The 25,066-nt window shown below is 40.0% G+C and overlaps 1 protein-coding gene across 1 annotated transcript in view; it reads right to left on the bottom strand.

Moving 5' to 3' along the window:
* Positions 1 to 25,066, bottom strand: part of sdk1b (sidekick cell adhesion molecule 1b) — a 296,151-nt gene that overhangs the window by 81,037 nt on the left and 190,048 nt on the right. Inside the window, exons 14-16 of the mRNA XM_067403334.1 lie at positions 24,797 to 24,970; positions 8,997 to 9,133; positions 5,244 to 5,391 (exon numbers count right to left, since the gene is read on the bottom strand). Of these exons, the coding sequence (XP_067259435.1) occupies positions 5,244 to 5,391; positions 8,997 to 9,133; positions 24,797 to 24,970 (459 nt within the window). The remainder of the gene's footprint in view (positions 1 to 5,243; positions 5,392 to 8,996; positions 9,134 to 24,796; positions 24,971 to 25,066) is intronic.

Here is a 25,066-nt window from a genome sequence, read left to right on the forward strand (position 1 = left end):
TAAATGCTGCTCTATTGAACTTTCTATTTATCAAAAAATCCTGCAAAAAGTACCATGGTTCACACAAAAATATTAAGCAGCACAGCTTTTTGCCATTACAGGAATAAATTATATTTTAAAATATATTACAATAGAAAAGAGTTATTTAAAATTGTAATATTTCACAATATTACTGTTTACTGTATTATTAATCAAACGCAGCCTTGGTGATCATAAGAGGTTTCTTTTAAAACCATTAAAAAAAATCTTACTGACCCCAAAACTTTTGAACGATAGTGTACATTTGGAGACTGTTTAAAGGTGCACTAGATTCAAAAATTGAATTTACCTCGGCATAGTTGAATAACAAGAGTTCAGTACATGGAAATGACATACAGTGAGTCTCAAACTCCATTGCTTCTTCCTTCTTATATAAATCTCATTTGTTTAAAAAACCTCCAAAGAACAGGCGAATCTCAACATAACACTGACTGTTACGTAACAGTCGGGGTGTACGCCCCCAATATTTGCATGTTCCCAACATTATGAAAGGCATTAGACAAGGGCAGGACGTCTGGATCTGTGCACAGCTGAATCATCAGACTAGGTAAGCAAGCAAGGACAATAGCGAAAAATGGCAGATGGAGCAATAATAACTGACATGGTTCATGATAACATGATATTTTTAGTGATATTTGTAAATTGTCTTTCTAAATGTTTCGTTAGCATGTTGGTAATGTACTGTTAAATGTGGTTAAAGTTACCATCGTTTCTTACTGTATTCACGGAGACAATAGCCGTCGCTATTTTCATTTTTAAACACTTGCAGTCTGTATAATTCATAAACACAACTTCATTCTTTATAAACCTCTCCAACAGTGTAGCATTAGCCGTTAGCCACAGAGCACAGCCTCAAACACATTCAGAATCAATGTAAACATCCAAATAAACACTGTACTTACACGATTTAACACTTTGTAAAGATCCATTTTGAGGGTTATATTAGCTGCTTGAACTTTTTTTATGTTGTTTAAGGCAAGTGCAAGCTCTTGGGGCGTGGAGCACGAGATTTAAAGGACCACACACCCTGAATCGGCGCATTTCTAATTATGCCCCAAAATAGCCAGTTAAAAAAAAAAAAAAAAAAAAAAAAAAAAAAATATATATATATATATATATATATATATATATATATATATATATATATATATATATATATATATATATGGGGTATTTTGAGCTGAAACTTCACAGACACATTCAGGGGACACCTTAGACTTATATTACATCTTTTTAAAAAAAAGTTCTAGGGCACTTTTAATCAAAATTATTGGCTTAAAAATCCACATATACTGTATTCTGCATTCTGTAAAAGAAATGTGCTTCAAAGAGCCTAAAAAGGCAATGTTTCTGTCTCTAATATGGCTACAAAGAGTTAAACAGGTGGAACTGTGAACCATGGATAGTGCTGACAAATCCTTAAATCTTACCATCAACACCTCTTGTTTGCTGTGATGTGAATCATTCTTCCTAAACCAAGCACTACAATGTAAACAAGTTGATTTCGGATATGACATTTCAGCTCATATCATATCAAAATGATATATATCAGCAGTTACAGTTATATATATCTGCAGTTGCTACAGAATCAGAAAGTTCTGTTTTTAGCTTGACCCCATTAGTGTAAATCAGTGAACCCTTTAATTTCTCAATTTGATCAATACCATGGGCTTTAGCTCTCAAAGTCTGTCTGCTGGATTCTAGAGACTGTAGATCCCCAGAGCAGGCGATAAACAATCCTTCGCTCTAATCTGCGGTTTAAAGGTTATTAGCTTGATTAAGCGAGCAAGGCCTAAAGTGCCTCAAGCAAGCAATCTCGTAGGAAAGTTGCTAAGTCTGATTGATGTTTTGTCAAATAAACAATAATCATCCTAAACCAATTTAAAAGGCTTATTTTAGTCGATCACGTTGTTTATTTTGCCATACTGAAGGATTGGGGTTGGAGTTTGAGGGGATTTCTATTCTATTGTTTTTGCCATTACTTTGAATGTGTTGTTTATTAATTAAATGCAAAGGATAAGTACTGAGTTTGCTCTTGTTACATTCAACACAAATTATTACTCAATAAAAAAGTTAGCCTGACATTGATTTTGTTTGAGGCGTGCAAAATACTTTGAAACACTTTTGAAACACATACTTTTTAGTATATATTCTGAGTTATTATACTCTTCCTTTGATGGTACTTTGCCAAAAATGAATAAGAAGAATAAAAAGAAATAGAGATTTAAATTTTTCATATAACTGATGATGATCTTGACATTAATTGGAAACGAGGCCAAAGCAGATAGGTGCTCAAATTTTAATAAGTGCCCTCTCCATCAATATTTGATTTTTTGTGTTTCTGTTCGTCTTCATCTTCTCGCTCTCCTCTGTCGTTTCCTCTTGTTTTAACTGAGCATTTTAAATAAAACATTCAGTTTGAAAGATACGAGGTTGAGGCTGATGATTTTACTACATTTAAACACTGGTTTGGAATCGGCTAAAATATGTAAAACACTTACAGTACAGGGAATTGTGTTTGTAAATTAAAAACAGAGTTTTGTCAGCTATTTCTGTCAGCTAAGTTAAAACTAAAATGAAACGTGTTTGTTTCTATAACAGACATGGGTCAAAATCACTGTTTTACACATCAAGGCTAAGAGTGTGTGGTATCCGTCAGGAGTTGTTAAACAATAAATCACACGTGCCAGTAATTTGTCCTCACGGATTTTGCATGTTGCAAATCTGTTTTCAGTGTTGCTAGTAGGCTCAGACATGGTTGACTTACTTGGATATTGCATATTGAGTTTTTGTCAATAGTATTACAGATAAATCTGTGCACATTGTATCTGTGTAAAAGAGAAGGGAAAAAAGAATGAGTACAATCATCAGAACTGACAAAGTGAAGTCTCAAGTACTGTAATTAGGTCTGATAATACTGATAAAATATATACAAATTACAGATACACACATTGCTCCAGTCTTCAGTGTTACATGATCCTTCGGAAATCATTCTAATATGCTGATTTGCTGCTCAAGAAACATTCTGTATTATTATCAATGTTGAAAACAGTTGTGTTGCTTAATATTTTTGTGGAAACCATGTTATATTTTTTCAGGATTTTTGATAAATATAAATTTTAATAGAACAGCATTTATTTTGAAATACTTTTTTTTTTTTTCAATGCCTTTACTGTCACTTTCGGTCAATTTAATGTGTCCTCGTTGAATAAAAGTATTGGATTCCTTCAAAAAAAAAAAGTAAAAAAAAAAAAAAAACAGCATTTATTTTAAAAATAATATTTTTGTAATCTTTTTGTAATGTCAGTATAAATGTACTGTCAATTTTGATCAATTTAATGCATCGTTGCTGAATAAAAGTATTTCTTTTAGAGAAAAAAATAACCTTTGAACATAAAAACAAAATTAAATATTTTGAGTGTATAAATTGATTTGAATAAAATGTAATAAGAATTTAAAATATTAAAATATAATAGACCTTTGATTATTTTTGATCAGGGTCAAAGTGAGCAAACTACAAAATAATTCATAGTTTCAGTCACGTGACTGCCACGGATACCTGGAGGGCAAAACATGCATAGAACTGAATTACAGACATGTACATTTTCAATCTCGAAAGAAGAAAATCAAAAACGTTTTGGCCGATTATAATCCATATACAGCACCTGCTGCAGTATTTCAACTACTAAAAACAGCAGGACATTCTAAAACACATAACGCGAAAAACACTTAAAGTCCTTTAATGTGCTAAAACAGAGTTATTAAAAGATCAAATTCAGTATAAACCTTATTGAAGATGTATACTAATATATAGGTGAGCAGATGGGCCCAGAATATGATCGCACCAAGCTAAATGCAAACAGACGAACCCAGAATATAAACACAACGCGCAATTTCTTAAGCATTTTTCCAAAGAAAACCATTATAAAGAAAACGTTTAACAAGAAACTGCGTGTTGTGTTTATATTCTGGGTTCATCTGTTTGCGTGTACATAATATGCATCATCAATAAGGTGTAAACTGAATTTGGTCTTTTTAATATCACTAGTACTTAGCACAAACCTGGTAAAAATGACTGGTGGGCAATGGAAGAAAGCCTTGTTTGCCCTCCAGGTGGGTATTAAGTATTTATTCTATATCAGAACTGTTAATGTAGCATTAAAGACAGGATTGAACATTAGTGAATAAAAACATTCCACTTTAGCACCAATCAAACCTAAGCAGCATTTCACATACGAGAGCAGATGGAGTCTTTGGCTCAACTGGTACCATTGAATATAAACGGGCAATGTCTGTTTAATGGAGACTGTCTTCAAATGAAAGCTAAGAACTAGAAAACAGCATGACAAGCTTTTTCAACATGTCCTTGATGATTGAGCAGGCCCTTCTTCCTGCCGTTTAGCAAAGAGTGCTTGGCATGTGCATTAGCTTTATGCCTGTGGCTTGAAAAATAGCCATTTGAACTTTTCAGGACTTTTTAAGTTCTTTGAACGATTTGATTCGATTTGGAATGCAGTCATTGTGATGTGTGCCAATTTATGCGCAAATAAAAATTCACAAAACAAAATAGAGAGCATAAAACACAGTAGCCTCTGTGTGTGTGCTGAAGTGTCCTTCCCTCTAGCCAAGCTTGTATTTGACATTCTTTCACTGTGTGGAATTGGCTTTGAGAAATGCTATTTCTCACACCTTCATAGTGTTCCTGGATATGGGAGCGGTTTTTCTGCCCATGTGTCATAATGGCTCACAATCAGAGCCAGTGATGAAAGCTCTCATGTAATTCAATTACAATCAGCCTTTCTTTTGATAGGGTTCAAATCTCGTCCTCACATTTAATAACATTCTCTCAAACTGACTGAGGACATGTGTGTGCGTGTGTGTGGGACACACAAAAATGGCAAGAGTTGGTGAAAATTACCAGTTCCAATCTGTTTGACTGGCTTTGTTAGGTACAGCAGTCAGGATTCAAGGGACTTTGCCTTGAAACCGGGTAGCTACAATCAAGGAATCTAGGGTTTAGCTCATTAGCATGGCCCAATTAGTTCCTGCAGATCAATGCCTTTGTCATGCAAGATCCGTCCCCCTTCCTCAATGCCTGATTAAAAACATTTATCGTAATACCTTGTTCTAGCTATAGAGCTTTACTTAACCAGTTAGCGATTTGCTAAGCTAGTAGACTAAGATGTTAGCTTCTGACTGCTTACCTGTTTGTCTCAGCGCTGTACTGCCCACGTCCCACCTGATTGACAGCACACACTCTGAACTGGTACGTTCTTGCTGGAGTTAGACCAATTACTAGCAAGCTAGTTAGTGTAGGGCTAACATCAGCCATGTAGACTTTCCATGGAGAATCTGTCAAGAACAACAATCAGACAAAATGAAGGTTCCTTCATCCATCTTAACATATTATAGAGACAGAGCGACACGAATCATAATCTGAAAACCAACAATCCAACAGTCCCCATTGACTTTATATAGCGTGAGGCTGCCTCCTTGTCATTTCTGGCTTATTACAAAAAATAGAACAATGTCTAAAAGCTGCTATGTGACAAGGTGTACAGTAAACAAGCTAAAAAACCCAGAACTAAGTTTTTATAAGCTGTCAACCCCAAAAAACAAATGTTTAAGGACACAAAAGAGGATACAGGCAGTGAGACAGAGCACAACGGGTCATATTACTATAAGTACTACATTGGAGGGGAATGTATTCGGCGACAAGTGAAATAATTTTTTGACATGGTTAAAAATAATGAGTGGTTTGTTTTTGTTTGTTTGTTTAGCACATGTTGTCGCTGATTACATTCCCCTCCAGTGTATTTCTTATAGTAATGTGATCTCTCTCACTGCCTGTATCCACTTTTGTGTCCTTAAACATTTGTTTCTGGGGTCGACAGGTTATAAAAACTTAGTTCTGGGTTTTTTAGCTTGTTAGCCATACACCTTGTCACACAGCAGCTTTTAGGCATTGTTCTGTTTTTGTAATAAGCCAGAAATGACAAGGAAGCAGCCTCACGAAATACAAAGTCAATGGAGACGGTTGGATTGTTTTCCTCCCCGGTGGGCGTGGTCTTCAGATTATACTAAATGCGCTCTGTCTCTATTGAATAGGTCATGCATACTGTACAGTACATTACAATGTTCATATTGAAAATAACATAATTTTTGATGTAGGTTAGCCTGAGGGCAGTGCTTAATTTGTAAAAACTGATCAAAAACAGCAATTAAAGGGCACTGTGACCGACTGATACAAATTCAGTTTTTTTCAGAACATACACTCTAAAAAATGCTGGGTTAAAAACAACCCAGGTTGGGTTGAAAATGGACAAACTCAGCAATTGGGTTGTTTTAAGCCAGCGAATGGGTTGTTTTAAAACAAAAACAAAGACAGGAACAGGATCCGGTTCTCAAATTACGCACTGCCTGAGGGGTTGTGGTCTCTTTGTCACCAAGACTGCATTTATTTGATCAAAAATACAGTAAAAGAGTAATATTGTGATATATTATTACAATTTAAATTAACTATGAATATCAAAATGATTTTTCGGTAATACTTTATTTTGGGGACTTTTAACTAGTTGCTTATTAGCATGCATATTACTAGAATATTGTCTGTTTATTAGTACTTATTAAGCACATATTAATGCCTTATTCTGTATGATCTTATTCTAAATTTTTAATCCAACCCAATACCTAAACTTAAAGGTGCTAAAGATGATCTTTTCGTCGACTGAGAAACCAAAGGATGTTAGTGAGTTTTTGAAATGAGCGCATCATTTCAAGGGAACGCCTCCCAAAACTCGTGCACGAGTATTGGAACATGGGTGTTTACCACCGGCATTCGCTGTGTCGTGTTTTTTGGATTCATTATGTCGGACTCACCGCAGGTAACTCATAATCTGCAGTTGTTACTCCTGACAAAAACATTGCATGCGGCGCCTGTGGAGTGTGGAAAGTTACTGGAGCGCGCAGCCGCGCACGTCTCTCACAAGGAACGTCATGGCAGTGATTGACAAGCCAGAGGGCCAATCGTTTACGTGATGATCGCGTAAACGATTGGCTGATGTTTTTAAGGCCCTACCTCGTGCACAGATGATGTATATTAATATTATTCCTTTAAGTGCACCTAATAAATAGTCTTTTATCAGTTAGTAAAGACAGTTTCAAGTAATATTGCAAAAATGTATAAAACAAAACATCCTCTTTAGCACTTTTAACAACTACCATACGAACTATTAATAAGCAGTAAATGAGGAGTTTATTAAGGGAAAAGTCATAGTTAATAGTGAATATGTGTTACCGATATTTCTTTAATTTATTATAAATAAAAAACAGTCTGAGTTTTTAAACAGTATATGACTTATACCAGTATAAACACTTTATATAATTTTATGATAGTAAATAAGAAAATAAGATGTATACAAATTTGATCAAATTAAACAAATCCTTACTTTACAAAACATTTAATCAAAATTCACAAAAAATAAACTCAAAATGACCACTCTGCTAATCAACCAATCAGACTAAGTTATGTCATTAATAATATCAAAATAGCTAAATATCATCCGACTAATTGTCTGCCACTTTCTGTCACTTCCACAAACTCTACTGAAATCACTTTCATCTGTCTCACTATATTGTAAAGCATTACTTGTTTATAAATGTAATGAGGAAGAAGCATCTTCAATAAAGACAACATGGCTGCTTTTACCAGATGTATAATTTCTTACTAGAATATTTCTCACATAAAATTGAGTGTCAAAGGGGAGTATTGTTTTTATTTTATGTATTTTACTTGATTTATTAGCAGTTGTTTGAATAATCTCTTTCTTTACAGCACTTGGGTAAATGATGAATTTGACCACGCTGTTGTTTATTCTGGAGGCGTTACTTCCCACAACACCCAATATGTGAAAGCGCGTGTGTTTGTGTGTGCGTTTGCAGTACATTAAAAATGATGGGAAGCAGATCAATGAACAATTTAGATGCTGAAACCACTCAAGCAGACCCAAGAGAAAAGAAGACAGAAACTATGAGCAACTGCCAAAATAAATCACAAATTCAACAGGAATAGTAAATATTAAGCCACAGGGACACATATGAATACACACACTCTCTCACACACACACACACACACACATGTTTGTTTTTGTGAATTGTGGGGACTTTCCATAGACTTCAATGCATTTTACACTGAACAAACTGTACATTCTATCCCCCTACCCTGCCCCTACCCCTAAACCTAACCCTCACAGGAAACTGTGCAAACTTTTACTTTTTCACAAAAACTCATTCTATATGATTTATAAACCCATTTACATTGTGGGGACCGCTGGCTGGTCCCCACGATGTAGGTGAACTCAGGTTTATATTACATCATGGGGACATTTGGTCCCCACAATGTAATATAAACAAAAGCACACACACACACACACACACACACACATACAGACACACACACACACACACAACCATCAAAAAAGAGTGTTTGGATTTACTGAAAATCAGTGTGTGTCTGTTTGGTGTGTGTGTATGAGGAGAGAGAGGTCTTGGTGTTTATAAGGCATCCAGCACCTCCGCCCCACCCACATTTTTCATTGTATTTCCTTTGACGATACACAAATCAATCTCTCTCTCTGTGTTTCCTGTCACTATCTCTTCCAGCATTCATCTTCCACCAATAACAGAGTCTTGGCATAATACAGTGAAAACAAACCTCATCCCACTACCCTCCATTACAATCAGCTTCCATTCCTCTTCTCCTCTAACTCACTTCAGCCTGTCTGACTGTTTTTTGTTGTTTTTTTACAGCTCAGGGAGGAAGACAGCGAGAGGTAAATGACAAAGAACTTCTTCGGTGGAATCCGCAAACCAGCTTAATTGAAATCTGCAGCTAAGGTGCATTAGGTTTAATAAACCATATGCCAAAGCTCATATAAATAGCACACGCACACACTTACTGTTCTCAGAGAGCTCAATGATGTAATTAAGGAGAGGGCTGTTCCCATCAAAAGGCCGAACCCATGACAGAAGAACTGTCCTGCTGTCAGTCTCATTCAGAGACACCTGCAGGTTACGTGGAGAATGGGGAAGTTCTCTAAAAAGACAGAGAGATAACCAAATATAGAATCAAAATATGCATATATGCATTTTGCAGTGCAGTACATTAAAAAAAAAAATCAAATAAAACTCAAATACAAACCAGGCCCGGTGAATTGAATGGGTTAACTGTTAAATCATAAACACGTAAATACGATCAGTACCATTCAAAAGTTTAGTGTCAGTAAGATTTTAAAGTCTCTTATGCTCATCAAGGCTGCATTAATTTGATCACAAATACAGTAATTCCAAATCAGATTCAGATTCAAATTTAAATCAATGCACAATTTCATTTGTCCAATTTCTGTAAATACATTTTAAAGATTAGTTCTGAAATTATGGTTTAAATTTTGCTCACGCAAAACTATTGTATGACTTCAAAATATTGATTTTTTTTTTAGTCTGTTTTCAAATGAAGTCAAGTCAGGTCTGAGGTATTATTCATGTCTGTTTCACATACAGTGTAAAAAGAGTTATGTTTATTAGGGTTATGAGTTCAAATCCCTCACCCTAACTATGAGCAATAATAATAGAGATGCTTGACTTAAATAGCATAAACAGCCTTTAGGCTAATACAGTGTATGGGAACCCCTTGCATAATCTGTGAAAATGTGAATAATTTGAACAAAATAAGAGAGATCATACAAAATGCATGTTATTTTTTATTTAGTACTGTCCTGAGTAAGATATTTTACATGAAAGATGTTTATATATAGTCCACAAGACAAAAAAAATAGCTGAATTTATGTAAATAACCCTGTTCAAAAGTTTGGGAACCCTTGGTTCTCAGTACTGTGTGTGGTTACCTGGATGATCTATGACAGTTTGTTTGTTTTGTGATGGTTGTTCATGAGTCTCTTGTCTGTTCTGAGCAGTTAAACTGAGCTCTGTTCTTCAGAAAAATCCTCCAGGTCCTGAAAATTCCCCAGCATCTTTTTGCATGTTTGAACCCTTTCCAGCAGTGACTTTTTGAGATCCGTCTTTTCACACTGAGGACAACTGAGAGACTAAAACACAACTATTACAAAAGCTTCAAACATTCACTGATGCTCCAGAAGGAAACATGATGCATTAAGAGCCGGGGGGTGAAAACCTTTTCAATTTGAAGATCAAGGTAAAATGTACTTGATTTGACTTGTAAACATGTAGGTATCGTCTGTTGCTTCCAAAGGGCAGTACTAAATGAAAAAAATTATATTGCACCAAAAAAAGAAAAATGTGGACATCTTCATCCTGTTCAAGATTTTCGTGTTTCCTTCTGGAGCATCAGTGAATGTTTGAAGCTTTTGTAATAGTTGTGTTTGAGTCCCTCAATTGTTCTCAGTGTGAAAAGATGGATCTGAAAATCATACAGCCACTGCTGGAAGGCTTCAAATTTGCAAAAGATGCTGGAAATCTGAAGATTTTTTGGGACCTGGAGGATTTTTCTGAAGAACAGAGCTAAGTTTAACTGCTCAGAACAAACAAGAGACTTGTGAACAACCATTACAAAACAAACAAACAGTCGTAGATAATCCAGGTAACCACACACAGTATTGAGAACCATTAATAAATTTGTCTTTTATGTAAAATATCTTACTCAGGATAGTACTAAATAAAAAATAACAAGCATTTTGTATGATCTCTCCTTTTTTGTTAAAAAAAAAAAAAATCACATTTTCACAGATTCTGCAAGGGGTTCACAAACTTTTGCATAACATTGTATGTTCAAATACAAGTCACTTTGTAGATTTGTGTCTTTGTTGCAGTTTGTACTTTCAAAACCGGTGCTTCTGGGGTTCAGTGGAGGACAAATGGTGGGTAGATAGAAGCATTATCCAAAAAACAAAACAAAACAAACAAACAAACAAACAAAAAATTTCTGAAAGCAAAAAGCATTCTTCATGGCTGAAAGGGGTTTGTGGGATATCAAAAAAAAAAAAAATCCTAGCCAGCTTAGGTACAAAAAGATTCTTTGACAAAAAGTGCATGAACATTTTTCAAGTAGAATTTTTAATTTCCATTTCTTTTGTTAAAAGACTTAATGTGTCACAAAAATAATAAGAAAAAATGTTGGTTTAAAAAATCTTGAGTTAATAACTAAAATAAAACATTCATTCATGAATACTGTAATGTTAAACGAGTAGTAATATAATATTAACAGAGCTGCTGATTTTAGGAATCATGACATAAAACTTTGAATGTGCACAAAACAGACTATGTGCTTTTATGGAACTTTTTGTGATTTTTGGAGCTTGACAGAGCAGCATGGACATTCAACTCACATCTTATTTTTCCACAGAATAAAGTAAGTCATGAGGATTTTGACCAACATGAGGGTGAGTAAATGATGACAGAAGCTTCATTTCTCAACTAACCCTTTAAAGGGGACCTATTATGCTCATTTTAAAGGATGTAACACAAGTCTCTGGTGTCCCCAGAATGTGTCTGTGAAGTTTAATCTCAAAATACCCCACAGATCATTTATTATAGCTTTGCCCCTATTTGGAGTTCTTTAAATGCAAATGAGCTGCTGCTCCCAGCCTGCTTTTCAAAAGAGGGCGGAGCTTTAACAGCTTGCGCTTCAGTTGCTCAACAACAACAAAGCTGGAGAATATCACTCACCCAAAATGACGATTGTCAGTAACGGTGTTCAGCCTTACATTGTTCAAACCGGAGTTTGAACAATGTAAAACCCCCTTTTTGCATGATTTCGGGGCAGGGTTTATGTAAATTTAAGGGGTTAGTGATGTCACCCAGGAAGAAGCTTGCTGTAGTCCTTACCAGCCATTTATTGTAGTCCTTAAACAGCGAATTCTTTAAAAGAAAATATCTCTCTTTGAATTGAACTTTGAGCGTCGTAACATAGCAGATGTTGTTTATGCTCCAACAGCAACATTACACACTAACTAGAGTTAAAAGAGTGAAATCATAATCAACCACACCTTTAACTTTACTCTCCACTATGTTGCAAGATCTTAAGCTCCACTGTTCCTTCAACAAAATTACATTTATGAAAACTACATTACAATATCAAATAATACAATTATGTCCTTTGCAGATGCTTGTAATATGTGTGTGAGAGTTTTTTGCCCATCTGTCACAGCAGCCTAAATATGCAATAACATCTAATATTGTTTAAAGCGAGGAACTGCTCAGCCATCGTCTAACATGTGGTAATAAGAGGACCTGTCCACTGCTTGAGATTAACTTGAATGCCTGTGAAATCACATTAGCATGTGAAACATTGCCTCTCCTTCAACCGTCTGATGAGTTTTCTTTCAACAGAGTTTGCAGGCTGTAATATTAAAGGTAGAAGTATATTGTGGCGCTCTGTTATCTTAATGCGACTGTCAAAGGTATTATTGTTATTATTCAAAACGCATGTGTTTTCAATTTGTACCTCATAATTTAAATGTCAGCTGTTAGGAGTCTTTTTCTGAAGTGTGCCGAAACCCAGTATTTCTCACAGACTAAGCGTGTCTTAAATTAAATATTGCTTTATTATGAGTTCCGTTAAGTAGTACTAAAAGAATCGTGTTACAGTGCAGTCCTGTAAGCACATTTGCAAATCATATAGTTTATTACAGTTATGTTTTTTATGATTGATGATTTGTAATATTTCTCGGTTTTTCTCCAAGTTGAGTGATTCGATTCCGCAAGCTGCACTCGCAATTTTTTATGCAGGTAAATAGTTTCTTTTAAGCACAACTTTTAAGCTTGTAGGTTGATTTCCCCAAAAAGTAGCATCATAGCAGCATTTGGCTCAACCAACGGGACGGGACTATCTGCTTGGCTGACTAATGGCAGACGGGCAAGTGTTTGAGAACCTGATCCTTCAGAAATGATTCTAATATACTGATTTGATGCTCAAAAAACATTTTTTATTGTAATCAACGTTGGAAACTATGGAAGCTTGTTTTCGCCACTAAATAAAAAAATTAAAAAGGTATCCTTTTTTCCTCAGAACTGTGAGATTTACACTTGCGAGTTATAAAGTCAGAATTGTGAGTTATGAAGTCAGAATGTCATGATATAAAGTCAGAGTTGCATTATAAATTCAAAATTGTAAGATATAAAGTCACAATTCTTACTTTTTTTCTTAAGTTTTTAACATGCAATTCTGACTTTTGCGAGATATAAAGTCAGAATTGCGTGATATAAACTCGCAACAATTTAAGTCTTTACTGCCAGGTCAAGGTATCTTTATTAGTACCTGAATTCAGCAATCTATCCTTAAGACAATCCATAAGACATCACAACATACAATAACTATAAAATATTAAAAAATAAAATAAAAAGTCATGACAATGTGTTTCTACACACACCTTTGACACCCACCTAAAATACATAAAGTAACCATGCATAGCAAAGAGTGTCATTTAATAGTTCTATAGCTGCAGGTACAAAAGTATTTCTATATCATCTAGTTCTCCACCTAGGGGCCATGGACTGACATCCAAAGGGGAGGAGCTTAAACTCAGCATTTAAAGGGTGGGAACAATCTCTCATAATAAAACTCGCCTTACAAACTCCAGGTGACAAACTCCTCAATAATAGGACCATGACCGGACTCATTGTCGTGTAGCAGATTCACGATAACTGTGTCATCAGCAAATTTCAATATAGTCCTATTTACATGCTTACTCTGGCACATATTAGTATACAGAATATAAAATAAAGGAGAAATAACACAGCCCTGGGGTGAACCAGTGGACGAACATAATAAATCTGATAAAATGACATTTACTTTCACCCTCTGTGTTCTGTTTGTCAAGAAATTTCCAACCCAGCAAATTGTTGCTAAGTCTCATAGCTAAAATGTGAGGTTGGATAGTATTAAAAGCTGAGGAAAAGTCAGTAAACAACAGTCTAGCATGAGTATTTCTCCCTTCTAAATGCTTAGAAAAACAATTAAGTAGAGTAATTGTAGCGTCCTCAACTCCTCTATAGGTAAACTGCATAGGGTCAAGAGCTTGCTCAGTTTGCCTTACAATCTCTGTCTTTATGAGCTTTTCAAATGATTTCATTACAAGAGAAGTGAGGGCAATTGGCCTGAGGTCATTTAAAGCCTCGGGACAATTATTTTTAGGAGCCGGGACATGTTGTTAGTATAAAGACATGTGATGTAAAAAAAGATGTAACTTAATTGCCTTGCACAATACTTCAATAGTTTGCCACAGATATTGTCTGGACCAGGACTCTTATTTAACTTTAAAGAAAGAAAAGATTTTTCAACTGCTCTCTGGTCTAGGACGAGATGATGATTATCTTTAAATTTACATCTCAATTCCACAATTTCATTCTTAAAATCAAACTGATCGAATCTCAAATAAAAATTATTTAGTGCATTGTGCAAGTTCACTATTTGGCCTGAAACCATCCATGGCAATATCAGTTCCATTTACACTTTGCTGTATACCTACTATAGTTTTCATACCAGACCATGCTGAAGCAATATTCTTCTCGGCCAGTTTACTCTCTACTTTAGTTTTATACCTTTATTTAGCTTTAAATATGTCCACTTTAACCTCCTTTTTTGCTGCTTCTCTTTCTAAGGTCCCTTCTTGACTGTAGGACAGCTTCTTTTTCTGTAAACTACCTTTAACTGCTTTTGACATCCAAGGTTTATTATTAGGGTAGACCTTAATCTTTTTAGTAGTAATAATCAAGCTCTCACAAAAAGTAATAAAAGAGCAGACTACATCAGTGAGTTCATCAATGTCCTTACTAGAGTCTTTAAACAGCTCCCAATCGGTGCAGTCAAAGCATCCCTGAAGACAAGCAATGGATTCTTCAGACTAGATTTTAACCTCTTTGGTCTGAATTTTTTTCTCTCTTAAGGACAGATTTATATGTAGGAAGAAGCAGGAAGAACGTCTCGGTTACAAAGGTAACCCTCGTTCCCTGAAGGAGGGAACGGAGACGTACGTCGGACAGACCGACGAATAGGAATCTCGCTAGAGAGGCCAATCTACTTCGAGTGTAACTAAACGAGCCAATGCACATTGGCATGCAATCATATGCATCAGCTGCTCGCCTCGCAGCGCGGGTATATAATGAGCAGCAGGTGCGTTGCATCTTCAGGTTTTCGCTGAGGAGCCGAACCGGATAGGCGGCAGCATCAGCGGGGTACAGCGACTGTGGCGACGGGACGTACGTCTCCGTTCCCTCCTTCAGGGAACGAGGGTTACCTTTGTAACCGAGACGTTCCCATTCAGTCGGTCACGTTCGACGTACGTCGGACAGACCGACGAATAGGAATCCCTACCAAAGCGCCACAGGAGCTGCCCCCTTCCAGCGCTCTGTTGCAAGCCACCTGAACCCCCTTGCCTGAGGATGGTGGGACAGGGCTAACACAGAGAGAGTCGATCACTGCTGTTCCCCAAAACCCATTCAGTGAGACTATTGGATAACGCTGGGAAAGCGTACCCTTCGCTGGGAAAGGAACGCTGCGGAAGCCACATCCTTCCCCGAAGGAGTTATGTGGAGAAGTACATATGGACTAACCCTGTAGGGCTGTGCTACATATGGAAGAGCTGGGGTGACTCCAACCCGATGAAGGGTAGGTTCTCCCAGAGGGAAAGACACGGGCTTCGTTTAGGAGCAACCGTGGAACCAACCATATGGGATCCCCGTAGGGTCACACATATGGAACCCAGCCTAAACCCGGTTCTCAAGGATACAACGGAGTATAGGCCTGGCGCCAGACGCTCCGCCACGTCGGCTGCCGAAGGGTAACCGGAGGACTCAACAGGGTCTGCCTGTAGGGACTCTCTGGAGAATAGAATGCGCATGTAGCGCAGCAAGCCGACACTAAGCCGGGGCCTCTCCGTGCCTCTGACCTGAGGCGAGAACACGGGAGGAGACCGGCTCGACACGAAGGCTATAGTATCTAGCGAACGTGTTAGGTGTCGCCCAGCCCGCAGCTCTACAAATGTCTGTTAGCGAGGCGCCACGAGCCAGCGCCCAGGAGGATGCCACACCTCTCGTGGAGTGGGCATGCAACCTGAGCGGGCAGGGCACGCCCTGAGCTTGGTAAGCCAGGGCGATGGCATCCACTATCCAGTGGGCCATCCTCTGCTTGGAGACAGCCTTTCCCTTCTGCTGGCCTCCATAACAGACAAGAGCTGGTCTGAGGTCCTGAGGCTTTAGGTTCTGTCTATGTACAGTCGCAAAGCGCGGACTGGACAGAGTAAAGCCAGGGCTGGGTCTGCCTCCTCCGAGGGCAGCGCTTGCAGGCTCACCACCTGGTCCCTGAAGGGACTGGTAGGAACCTTGGGCACATAGCCAGGCCGGGGTCTTAGTACCACGTGGCTATCACCCGGCCCGAACTCCAGGCACGATTCGTCGACCGAAAATGACTGCAGGTCCCCTACCCTCTTGATGGAGGCCAATGCCACCAGCAGCAAAGTCTTCATAGACAGAATCTTTAAGTCTACTGACAGCAAAGGCTCAAAGGGAGCAATCTGAAGTGCTCTCAGCACCAGAGTGAGGTCCCAAGAGGGTATGGAGAGGGGACGAGAAGGATTTAACCGTCTCGCCCCCTAAGGAACCTGATGACCAGGTCGTGCTGACCAACAGATTTGCCATCTAAGTGGTCGTGGTAAGCGGATATAGCAGCAGTATGGACTTTTGAGGGTGGAGGGGGGACAGCCTACGCTCCAACCCTACTGCAAGAAGGAAAGCACGACTCTGATCGAGCATCTTCGGGGGTCTTCCCGGCGAGAAGAGCACCACTCGACGAACAGGTTCCACTTTGGAGGCGTAAGCACGTCTCGTAGACCGTGCACGTGCCGAAGTGATGGTGTTAAGTACCTCAGGGGGTAAGTCACCTAGAACCTCCGCATCCCGTCCAAGGGACCAGACATGGAGTTTCCAGAGGTCTGGACGCGGGTGCCAAAGAGTGCCCCGTCTCTGAGAAAGAAGGTCTTTCCTCAGAGGGATGGGCCAGGGAGGGGCTGTCGCGAGGAGTGAGAGTTCTGGGAACCAGGTCCGGTTGGGCCAGTAAGGCGCAACTAACAAGACCTGCTCCTCGTCCTCCCTGACTTTGCACAGGGTCTGTGCAAGTAGGCTCACTGGGGGAAACGCATATTTGCGCAGGCCCCGGGGCCAGCTGTGAGCCAGTGCATCTGTCCCGAGTGTCCCCTCGGTCAGAGAGTAAAACAACTGGCAGTGGGAGGTTTCTGGTGAGGCAAACAGGTCTACCTGAGCCTTTCCGAATTCTCTCCAGATCAGCTGAACCACCTGGGGGTGGAGTCGCCACTCTCCTGGCAGCGCAGCTCGTGATAGCTCGTCGGCCACACGGTTGAGCACACCGGAGACATGAATGGCGCGAAGCGACCTCAGATGCTTCCGACTCCACAGGAGGAGATGGCGGGCGAGTTGTGACATGCGACGGGAGCGTAGACCACCTTGACGGTTGATGTACGCAACGGTCGCAGTGTTGTCCATACGGACCAGTACATGCTTGCCCTGAAGCAGGCCTTTGAGGCGGCTCAGAGCAAGGCGTACTGCCAGCAACTCGAGGCAATTGATGTGCCAATGCAGATGGGGTCCCGTCCAAACCCCTGAGACTGCATGCCCGTATTACGTGGCACCCCAGCCGGTGGCAGAAGCATCTGTGAACACCACAGCATGCCGGGACACCTGTTCTAGGGGCACTCCTGCCCGAAGAAACAAGGGGTCCGACCACGGACTGAAGGTTCGGCGGCACTCCTGAGTGATTGGCACCCGGAATGTGCCGCGCTGCCACGCCCATCTCGGGACTCGGCCATGAAGCCAGTGCTGAAGCGGTCTCATATGAAGCAGACCGAGCGGTGTTACAGCCGCAGCAGCCGCCATATGCCCCAGGAGCCTCTGAAAGAACTTCAGTGGGACCGCTGTCCTGCCATTGAATGTATTCAGGCAGTTCAACACTGACCGAGCACGTTCCTCTGTGAGGCGTGCTATCTGCTCGACCGAATCCAACTCCATACCGAGAAAAGAGATCCTCTGCACCGGGGCGAGTTTGCTCTTTTCCCAGTTGACCTGAAGCCCCAACTGGCTGAGGTGTCGGAGCACCAAATCCCTGTGTTTGCACAACTGATCCCGGGACTGTGCTAGAATGAGCCAGTCGTCGAGATAGTTGAGAATGCGAACACCCCGTTCTCTCATGGGAACAAGGGCTCCCTCCACGACTTTCGTGAAGACGCGGGGAGACAGGGCCAGCCCGAAGGGTAGGACTCTGTACTTATATGCTCAACCTTCGAACGCGAATCTCAGGAATGGCCTGTGTCGCGGAAGAATTGAAACATGGAAGTACGCGTCCTTCAGGTCAATCGCTGCAAACCAATCTCGGGGACGGATGCACTCGAAAATGCGTTTCTGCGTGAGCATTTTGAATGGTAGCTTGTGGAGGCTCCGATTCAAAACTCGCAGGTCCAAGATCGGTCGTAACCCGCCGCTTTTCCTGGGTACAATGAAGTAGGGGCTGTAGAACCCCGACCTCAAATCGGCTGGAGGGACCGGCTCTATCGCGTCCTTCGCCAGTAGGACTGCGATCTCCGCACGCAGGACAGGGGCATCGGCATCTTTCACTGTAGTGAAGAGGACGTCCCTGAACTTGGGGGGAGCCGGGCGAACTGAATCGCAAAGCCGACCCTGATGGTCCGAAGGAGCCAGCGAGACGGACTGGGGAGCGCTAACCCGGCTCGCAGAGACCGTACAAGCAGGACCAAAGGGACCACCGGTGTACCCGCAGCAGGGCAGCGAGGTGGAACACAGGGACGCGGCTCGGGGGGCTCTCTTTGTGAGGCGGCCCGAAGCGGCGTCACAGTGTGCTAGGCAACACTTACCTGGCTCCACGGATGGACAGAGGGAGCAGTCGAGGCTTTGGCTGCCCGCTGCTCGCTGCTGTCCACTGGCGACAGAAGAGGGGGATGAGAATGGTGAGGTTTTTCTCCTCCCACTGCTCTCCAAACCCTCTTCAGACCTGGAAATGGAGGAACTGCTCTTTAAAATTTGGGTACCGCTGCCTCTTGGGTCAGTGGCGGAACAGAAACAAACCCAATAAAGGATTTACCACCTGGCCCTCCTCCAGGGGTGGAAGAGCAGCCCCACCCATCTCTGGGTCGCCCGTCTCAGGGGTGATTCTCACCAACCAGTTAAACAGCTGCAGAGACGGGAGGCGTCATCTCCCCGCAATGGATACAGCAGAGCCTGCTGGGCCGGAGTTTCTTGCAGGGGACGACACCCTTGGCGACGAGCAGACTGAGGGTCGGCCCAAGAGGAACTCAATGGTTTGTCATGGGAAGCTCCCCTATCCGCTACTAACTGAGGAGAACCGCTGGGCTCAGTCCTCGACAGTGTCACCGAAAGGCCACCTCGTAAGATGAGAGCATTGAGAAAGCATTTAGTTTGACAACCTCTCACACCTCACAAGGTAAGCCAGGGGGCACTTCTGGACCACGGAGGTGGACATCGTCTGGCTGAGGGCCTGCGCCGTGACTTTGATCACGGTTAGTCAACAAGCGCAGCTCAACCCCAGCACAGAACTACCCTCATGCAAAAAGAGTGCCTTGGCCTCACATGCAGGGTGGGTGTGGTCTGTGTACAGCCACCCCATCCAAGAGGGTAGTGAGAGAGGAAAAACTTATGCAGATTGGCACCTTTGGCATTCCATATTTATGGCACCAATATACCCCCATACTGCCAAGTTTTCCATGCACATCTGGAAGACCCAGGAAAGCATGGCTGTAAACTCTGAATCTGAGTCAGCATAAGCACACACCATTACAGTGGGCAGCGTCACCCTCATTTCCAGAGCATAACAGCACTCTCTCCGATGCTGCAATCGACGTCTGTCCCTCAGCTGGAGCTCTGAATGAAATGCTAGGTTCCCCTATGAAAAGGACCAGCAATCCAATCCAGAAACTGCACAGCTTGCAATGCGCTAGAGAGGGAGGGGCCCTAGGGGGTTGGTTCCCCGAAGGAACCCCTCAACCTCATGTCACCCAAGCCATATCAGCAAAGTAGACCTCTTCTGGTGCACCAGAGAGGGCGCTACAATGGAGATTACGCAAGGGAACCGCGCATCTAGAGCGCCGAGCGAGCGCTGGGTTGCCGTGACAACCCGCGCTGCAGCCCGGCAGCTCGACGGCACACGACACGCAGAGGAGCGAGAGGTTTGCTCTCGCTGATCTCCGCGGTCTCCCAGAGTGTCGGGCAGAGCCGCGGCTGTGCTTTTACACACAAGCGGCAGCTGGCCAACAACAGAGGGGACTCAAGCTTCCCGGAGAAAGAAGAGTCACGACCGGCGTGTCGACGTGATCATGTTCTCATATGAAAACATGAACACCCACGAACATCATTTCAGCACGCGCCCAGACATGCGAAACGGTGATCGTGGCCGTCAGTGAGGACAGGAACGATCGCATCCAGAAACACAAGTAGGATGTCGTCTTTAAAAAGACGCGAATCTACTTGTGTAAGCTCTTTCAGGGACTTTACTCTTTTAGAAGTGCTGAAGCACGCAGGGGAACGGCCACCGCAACACAGACAGGGATTGTGTGCAGCCTGTCGTGTGCTTTCTCTCTCTTTGAAGGCGCTCACTCTTACCAGCCGTAAAACGGCTTTTCAGCGCTCAAAAGCGCACCGTACCGGCCGTGAGAACAGCCTTCTGACGCTGTCAAACAGCTATTTGCTCAAAAACGGCAAACGAAACAGAAAAAGAGAGGACGTCGACCCCGCTGCTGTGCTGTTCGCCCGCACTCGGAAAAAAAGAGAAGTTCAACCAAAAGCTTGACTCGTCTTCTAGCAGACACTCGCTTGCAGAGAACAGGAACAAACACCGTTCGGCTCCGAAGCGAAAAGCTGAAGATGCAACGCACCTGCTGCTCATTATATACCCGCGCTGCGAGGCGAGCAGCTGATGCATATGATTGCATGCCAATGTGCATTGGCTCGTTTAGTTACACTCGAAGTAGATTGGCCTCTCTAGCGAGATTCCTATTCGTCGGTCTGTCCGACGTACGTCGAACGTGACCGACTGAATGGGAACTTTTGATCAATTTAATGCATGCTTGCTGAATACAAGTATTAAAGTGGCATGAAACAGAAGTTCTGAGAAAAAAAAAATCAAAATTGCCAGTTTACAATTGACTTTATAAGATGCAATTGTGAGTTTATATCACTCAATTCTGACTTTATATCTTGCAATTCTGAGAAAAAAAGTCAGAAATGCGTTTTAACTCACAATTGCGAGAAAAAAAGAACTGCGGAGACTGATGTTTTTTCGCAGAACTGTATATCGCAATTTTGACTTTATAACATGCATTGCGAGATATAAAGTCAGAATTGTGAGACAAACTCGCAACAGTCTTTTTTGGTCACAATTGGACATTATAGCTTGCAATTCTGACTTTATATCATGCATTTTTGACTTTATATCATGCAATTTTGACTTTACAACTCGCAATTCTCACTTTATATCACGCAATTCTGACTTTATATCTTGCAATTTTGACTTTATATCATGCAATTTTGACTTTATATCATGCAATTTTGACTTTATATCATGCAATTTTGACTTTACAACTCGCAATTATCACTTTATATCACGCAATTCTGACTTTATATCATGCAATTCTGACTTTATATCATGCAATTTTGACTTTATATCATGCAATTTTGACTTTATAACTCGCAATTCTGACTTTATATCATGCAATGTTGACTTTATATCTTGCAATTTTGACTTTACAACTCGCAATTCTGACTTTATATCATGCAATGTTGACTTTATATCATGCAATTTTGACTTTATAACTCGCAATTCTGACTTTATATCATGCAATTTTGACTTTATACCATGCAATTTTGACTTTACAACTCGCAATTCTCACTTTATAACTCGCAATTCTGACTTTATATCTTGCAATTTTGACTTTATATCATGCAATTTTGACTTTATATCATGCAATTTTGACTTTATAACTCGCAATTCTCACTTTATATCACGCAATTCTCACTTTATATCTTGCAATTTTGACTTTATATCATGCAATTTTGACTTTATATCATGCAATTCTGACTTTATATCATGCAATTCTGACTTTATATCATGCAATTTTGACTTTACAACTCGCAATTCTCACTTTATATCACGCAATTCTCACTTTATATCTTGCAATTTTGACTTTATATCATGCAATTTTGACTTTACAACTCGCAATTCTCACTTTATATCTTGCAATTTTGACTTTATATCACACAATTTTGACTTTATATCATGCAATTTTGACTTTATATAATGCAATTCTGACTTTATTTCATGCAATTTTGACTTTATATCATGCAATTCTGACTTTATTTCATGCAATTTTGACTTTATATCATGCAATTTTGACTTTATATAATGCAATTCTGACTTTATTTCATGCAATTTTGACTTTATATCATGCAATTTTGACTTTACAACTCGCAATTCTCACTTTATAACTCGCAATTCTGACTTTATATCTTGCAATTTTGACTTTATATCATGCAATTTTGACTTTATATCATGCAATTTTGACTTTATAACTCGCAATTCAGACTTTATATCATGCAATTCAGACTTTATATCATGCAATTCTGACTTTATATCATGCAATTCTGACTTTATATCATGCAATTCTGACTTTATATCATGCAATTTTGACTTTACAACTCGCAATTCTCACTTTATATCACGCAATTCTCACTTTATATCTTGCAATTTTGACTTTATATCATGCAATTTTGACTTTACAACTCGCAATTCTCACTTTATATCTTGCAATTTTGACTTTATATCACGCAATTTTGACTTTATATCATGCAATTTTGACTTTATATCATGCAATTCTGACTTTATATCATGCAATTCTGACTTTATATCATGCAATTCTGACTTTATATCATGCAATTTTGACTTTACAACTCGCAATTCTCACTTTATATCACGCAATTCTCACTTTATATCTTGCAATTTTGACTTTATATCATGCAATTTTGACTTTACAACTCGCAATTCTCACTTTATATCTTGCAATTTTGACTTTATATCACGCAATTTTGACTTTATATCATGCAATTTTGACTTTATATCATGCAATTTTGACTTTATATCATGCAATTCTGACTTTATATCATGCAATTCTGACTTTATATCATGCAATTTTGACTTTATATCATGCAATTTTGACTTTATATAATGCAATTCTGACTTTATTTCATGCAATTTTGACTTTATAACTCGCAATTCTCACTATATGCACGCAATTCTCACTTTATATCAGCAATTATGACTTTATATCAGCAATTCTAATTTCATATCATGCAATTCTCACTTTATATCACACAATTTTGACTTTTTAACTTGCAATTCTCACTTTATATCATGCAGTTCTCACTTTAGTTCACGCAATTCTGACTTTTTTTGATTTTATAACTCACAATTCTGACTTTATATCTCACAATATTCTGACTTTATATTACGCAATTTTGACTTTTTAACTTGCAATTCTGAGAAAAAAAAAAACTGTGAGATATAAAATCGCAATTGCGAGAAAAAAAGTCAGAATTGTGTAATAAAAGTCGCAATTACCTTTTTTAGTTTTTTACTTCATGGTAGGAACAAGCTTCCATAGAAAATACCTGTGATACTGTACTTAATATTTTTGTGTAAACCGTGAACCAATTTCTTCAGGATTATTTGATAAATAAAAAGAACAGCATTTATTCAAAAACAGACATTTTTGTAACAATTTAAGTCTTTACTGTCACTTTTGATCAATTTAATACATCCTTGCTGAATACAAGTATTAAAGTCGGCACGAAACGGCATGAAACATGAAAGTTCCAATGGTCTGTTCTGTTCTGAAACAGCTTCTCAAACAAGAAAAAAATATAGGACATGACTTGACTTTGTCCATTGGGAATTGATTGGATCGTTTTGTATTGCTGCGATCACATGTCCTTACTGACCCCAAAACTTTTGAACGGTACTGTATATGTAATCATTTTAATTGGTTATGAAAGACTTATGAAGGCTTCTGACACAAAATACATGTTTTAGGCCTTTTAGGTTGATTTGGAATGTTTGTATCTTTCTGATTGTAAATAATACTTTCAAAAGCATCCAATTAAACAAGCTGCGCACTCCATCTGTCATTCGTGTTACTCGTTGTATTTCATCTACTTCAAAGATAGATGAGATTTCCTCTGCATCCGTCCATATGACAATCCGTGGGAGCACAACATTCAGCCATCTAGAAGCAATAATTAACATCTGAGCGCGTGTATGTGTGTGTGTTTAATTAGTTCCTAATGCCACAGAAGTATAGCAACATTGGCTAGTCGTCAAAGGAGATGATCTTGGCCTTCGGCATCAGGCCTATCTTATTCCACTCTCGCTTTATCTTCATCCCGTCTCACACGCACACACGCACACACACACAATAACAGCTGCTCCATCCTCTGTCCTATCATTACAGCCCATTTTTGGATGGTTCTCTTGGCTTCAGAACTGCAGCTGGGATCCAGGCATCTTCCTCCTACAATAGCACTCCAATATGTACTGAGTGCACATGTACTGTACAAGTGTAGTCGCTTGTGAGCGTTACGTATCGAAAGTGCATGATGGCGAGGATCTGTGTGTTTGTGTCTATTTCCCGCTTACATGACTTCCAGTCGTGCGGTCTTCGAGTCATTTCCAGCCGGTGAGATGACCCTGCAGGTGTAATCTCCGATGTCTCCAGACCACGTCTGGCTGATGTGGAGTGAACCTTCCTTCAATGACACTCGCCCACCAGTCGACACGCTTAGCGGCTTGGTTCCTTTATTCCATGCATATCTGAGGAGAATAAGACTCTTTATGATGACTCATAATCCACCAAAAATATCACATTCCAAAGACCTGCAGAAAAAACACTTAGCCTCCTGAAACAGA

This window comes from Chanodichthys erythropterus, chromosome 12, assembly GCF_024489055.1.
Source record: "Chanodichthys erythropterus isolate Z2021 chromosome 12, ASM2448905v1, whole genome shotgun sequence".
In the NCBI taxonomy this organism is placed as follows: Eukaryota; Metazoa; Chordata; class Actinopteri; order Cypriniformes; family Xenocyprididae; genus Chanodichthys; species Chanodichthys erythropterus.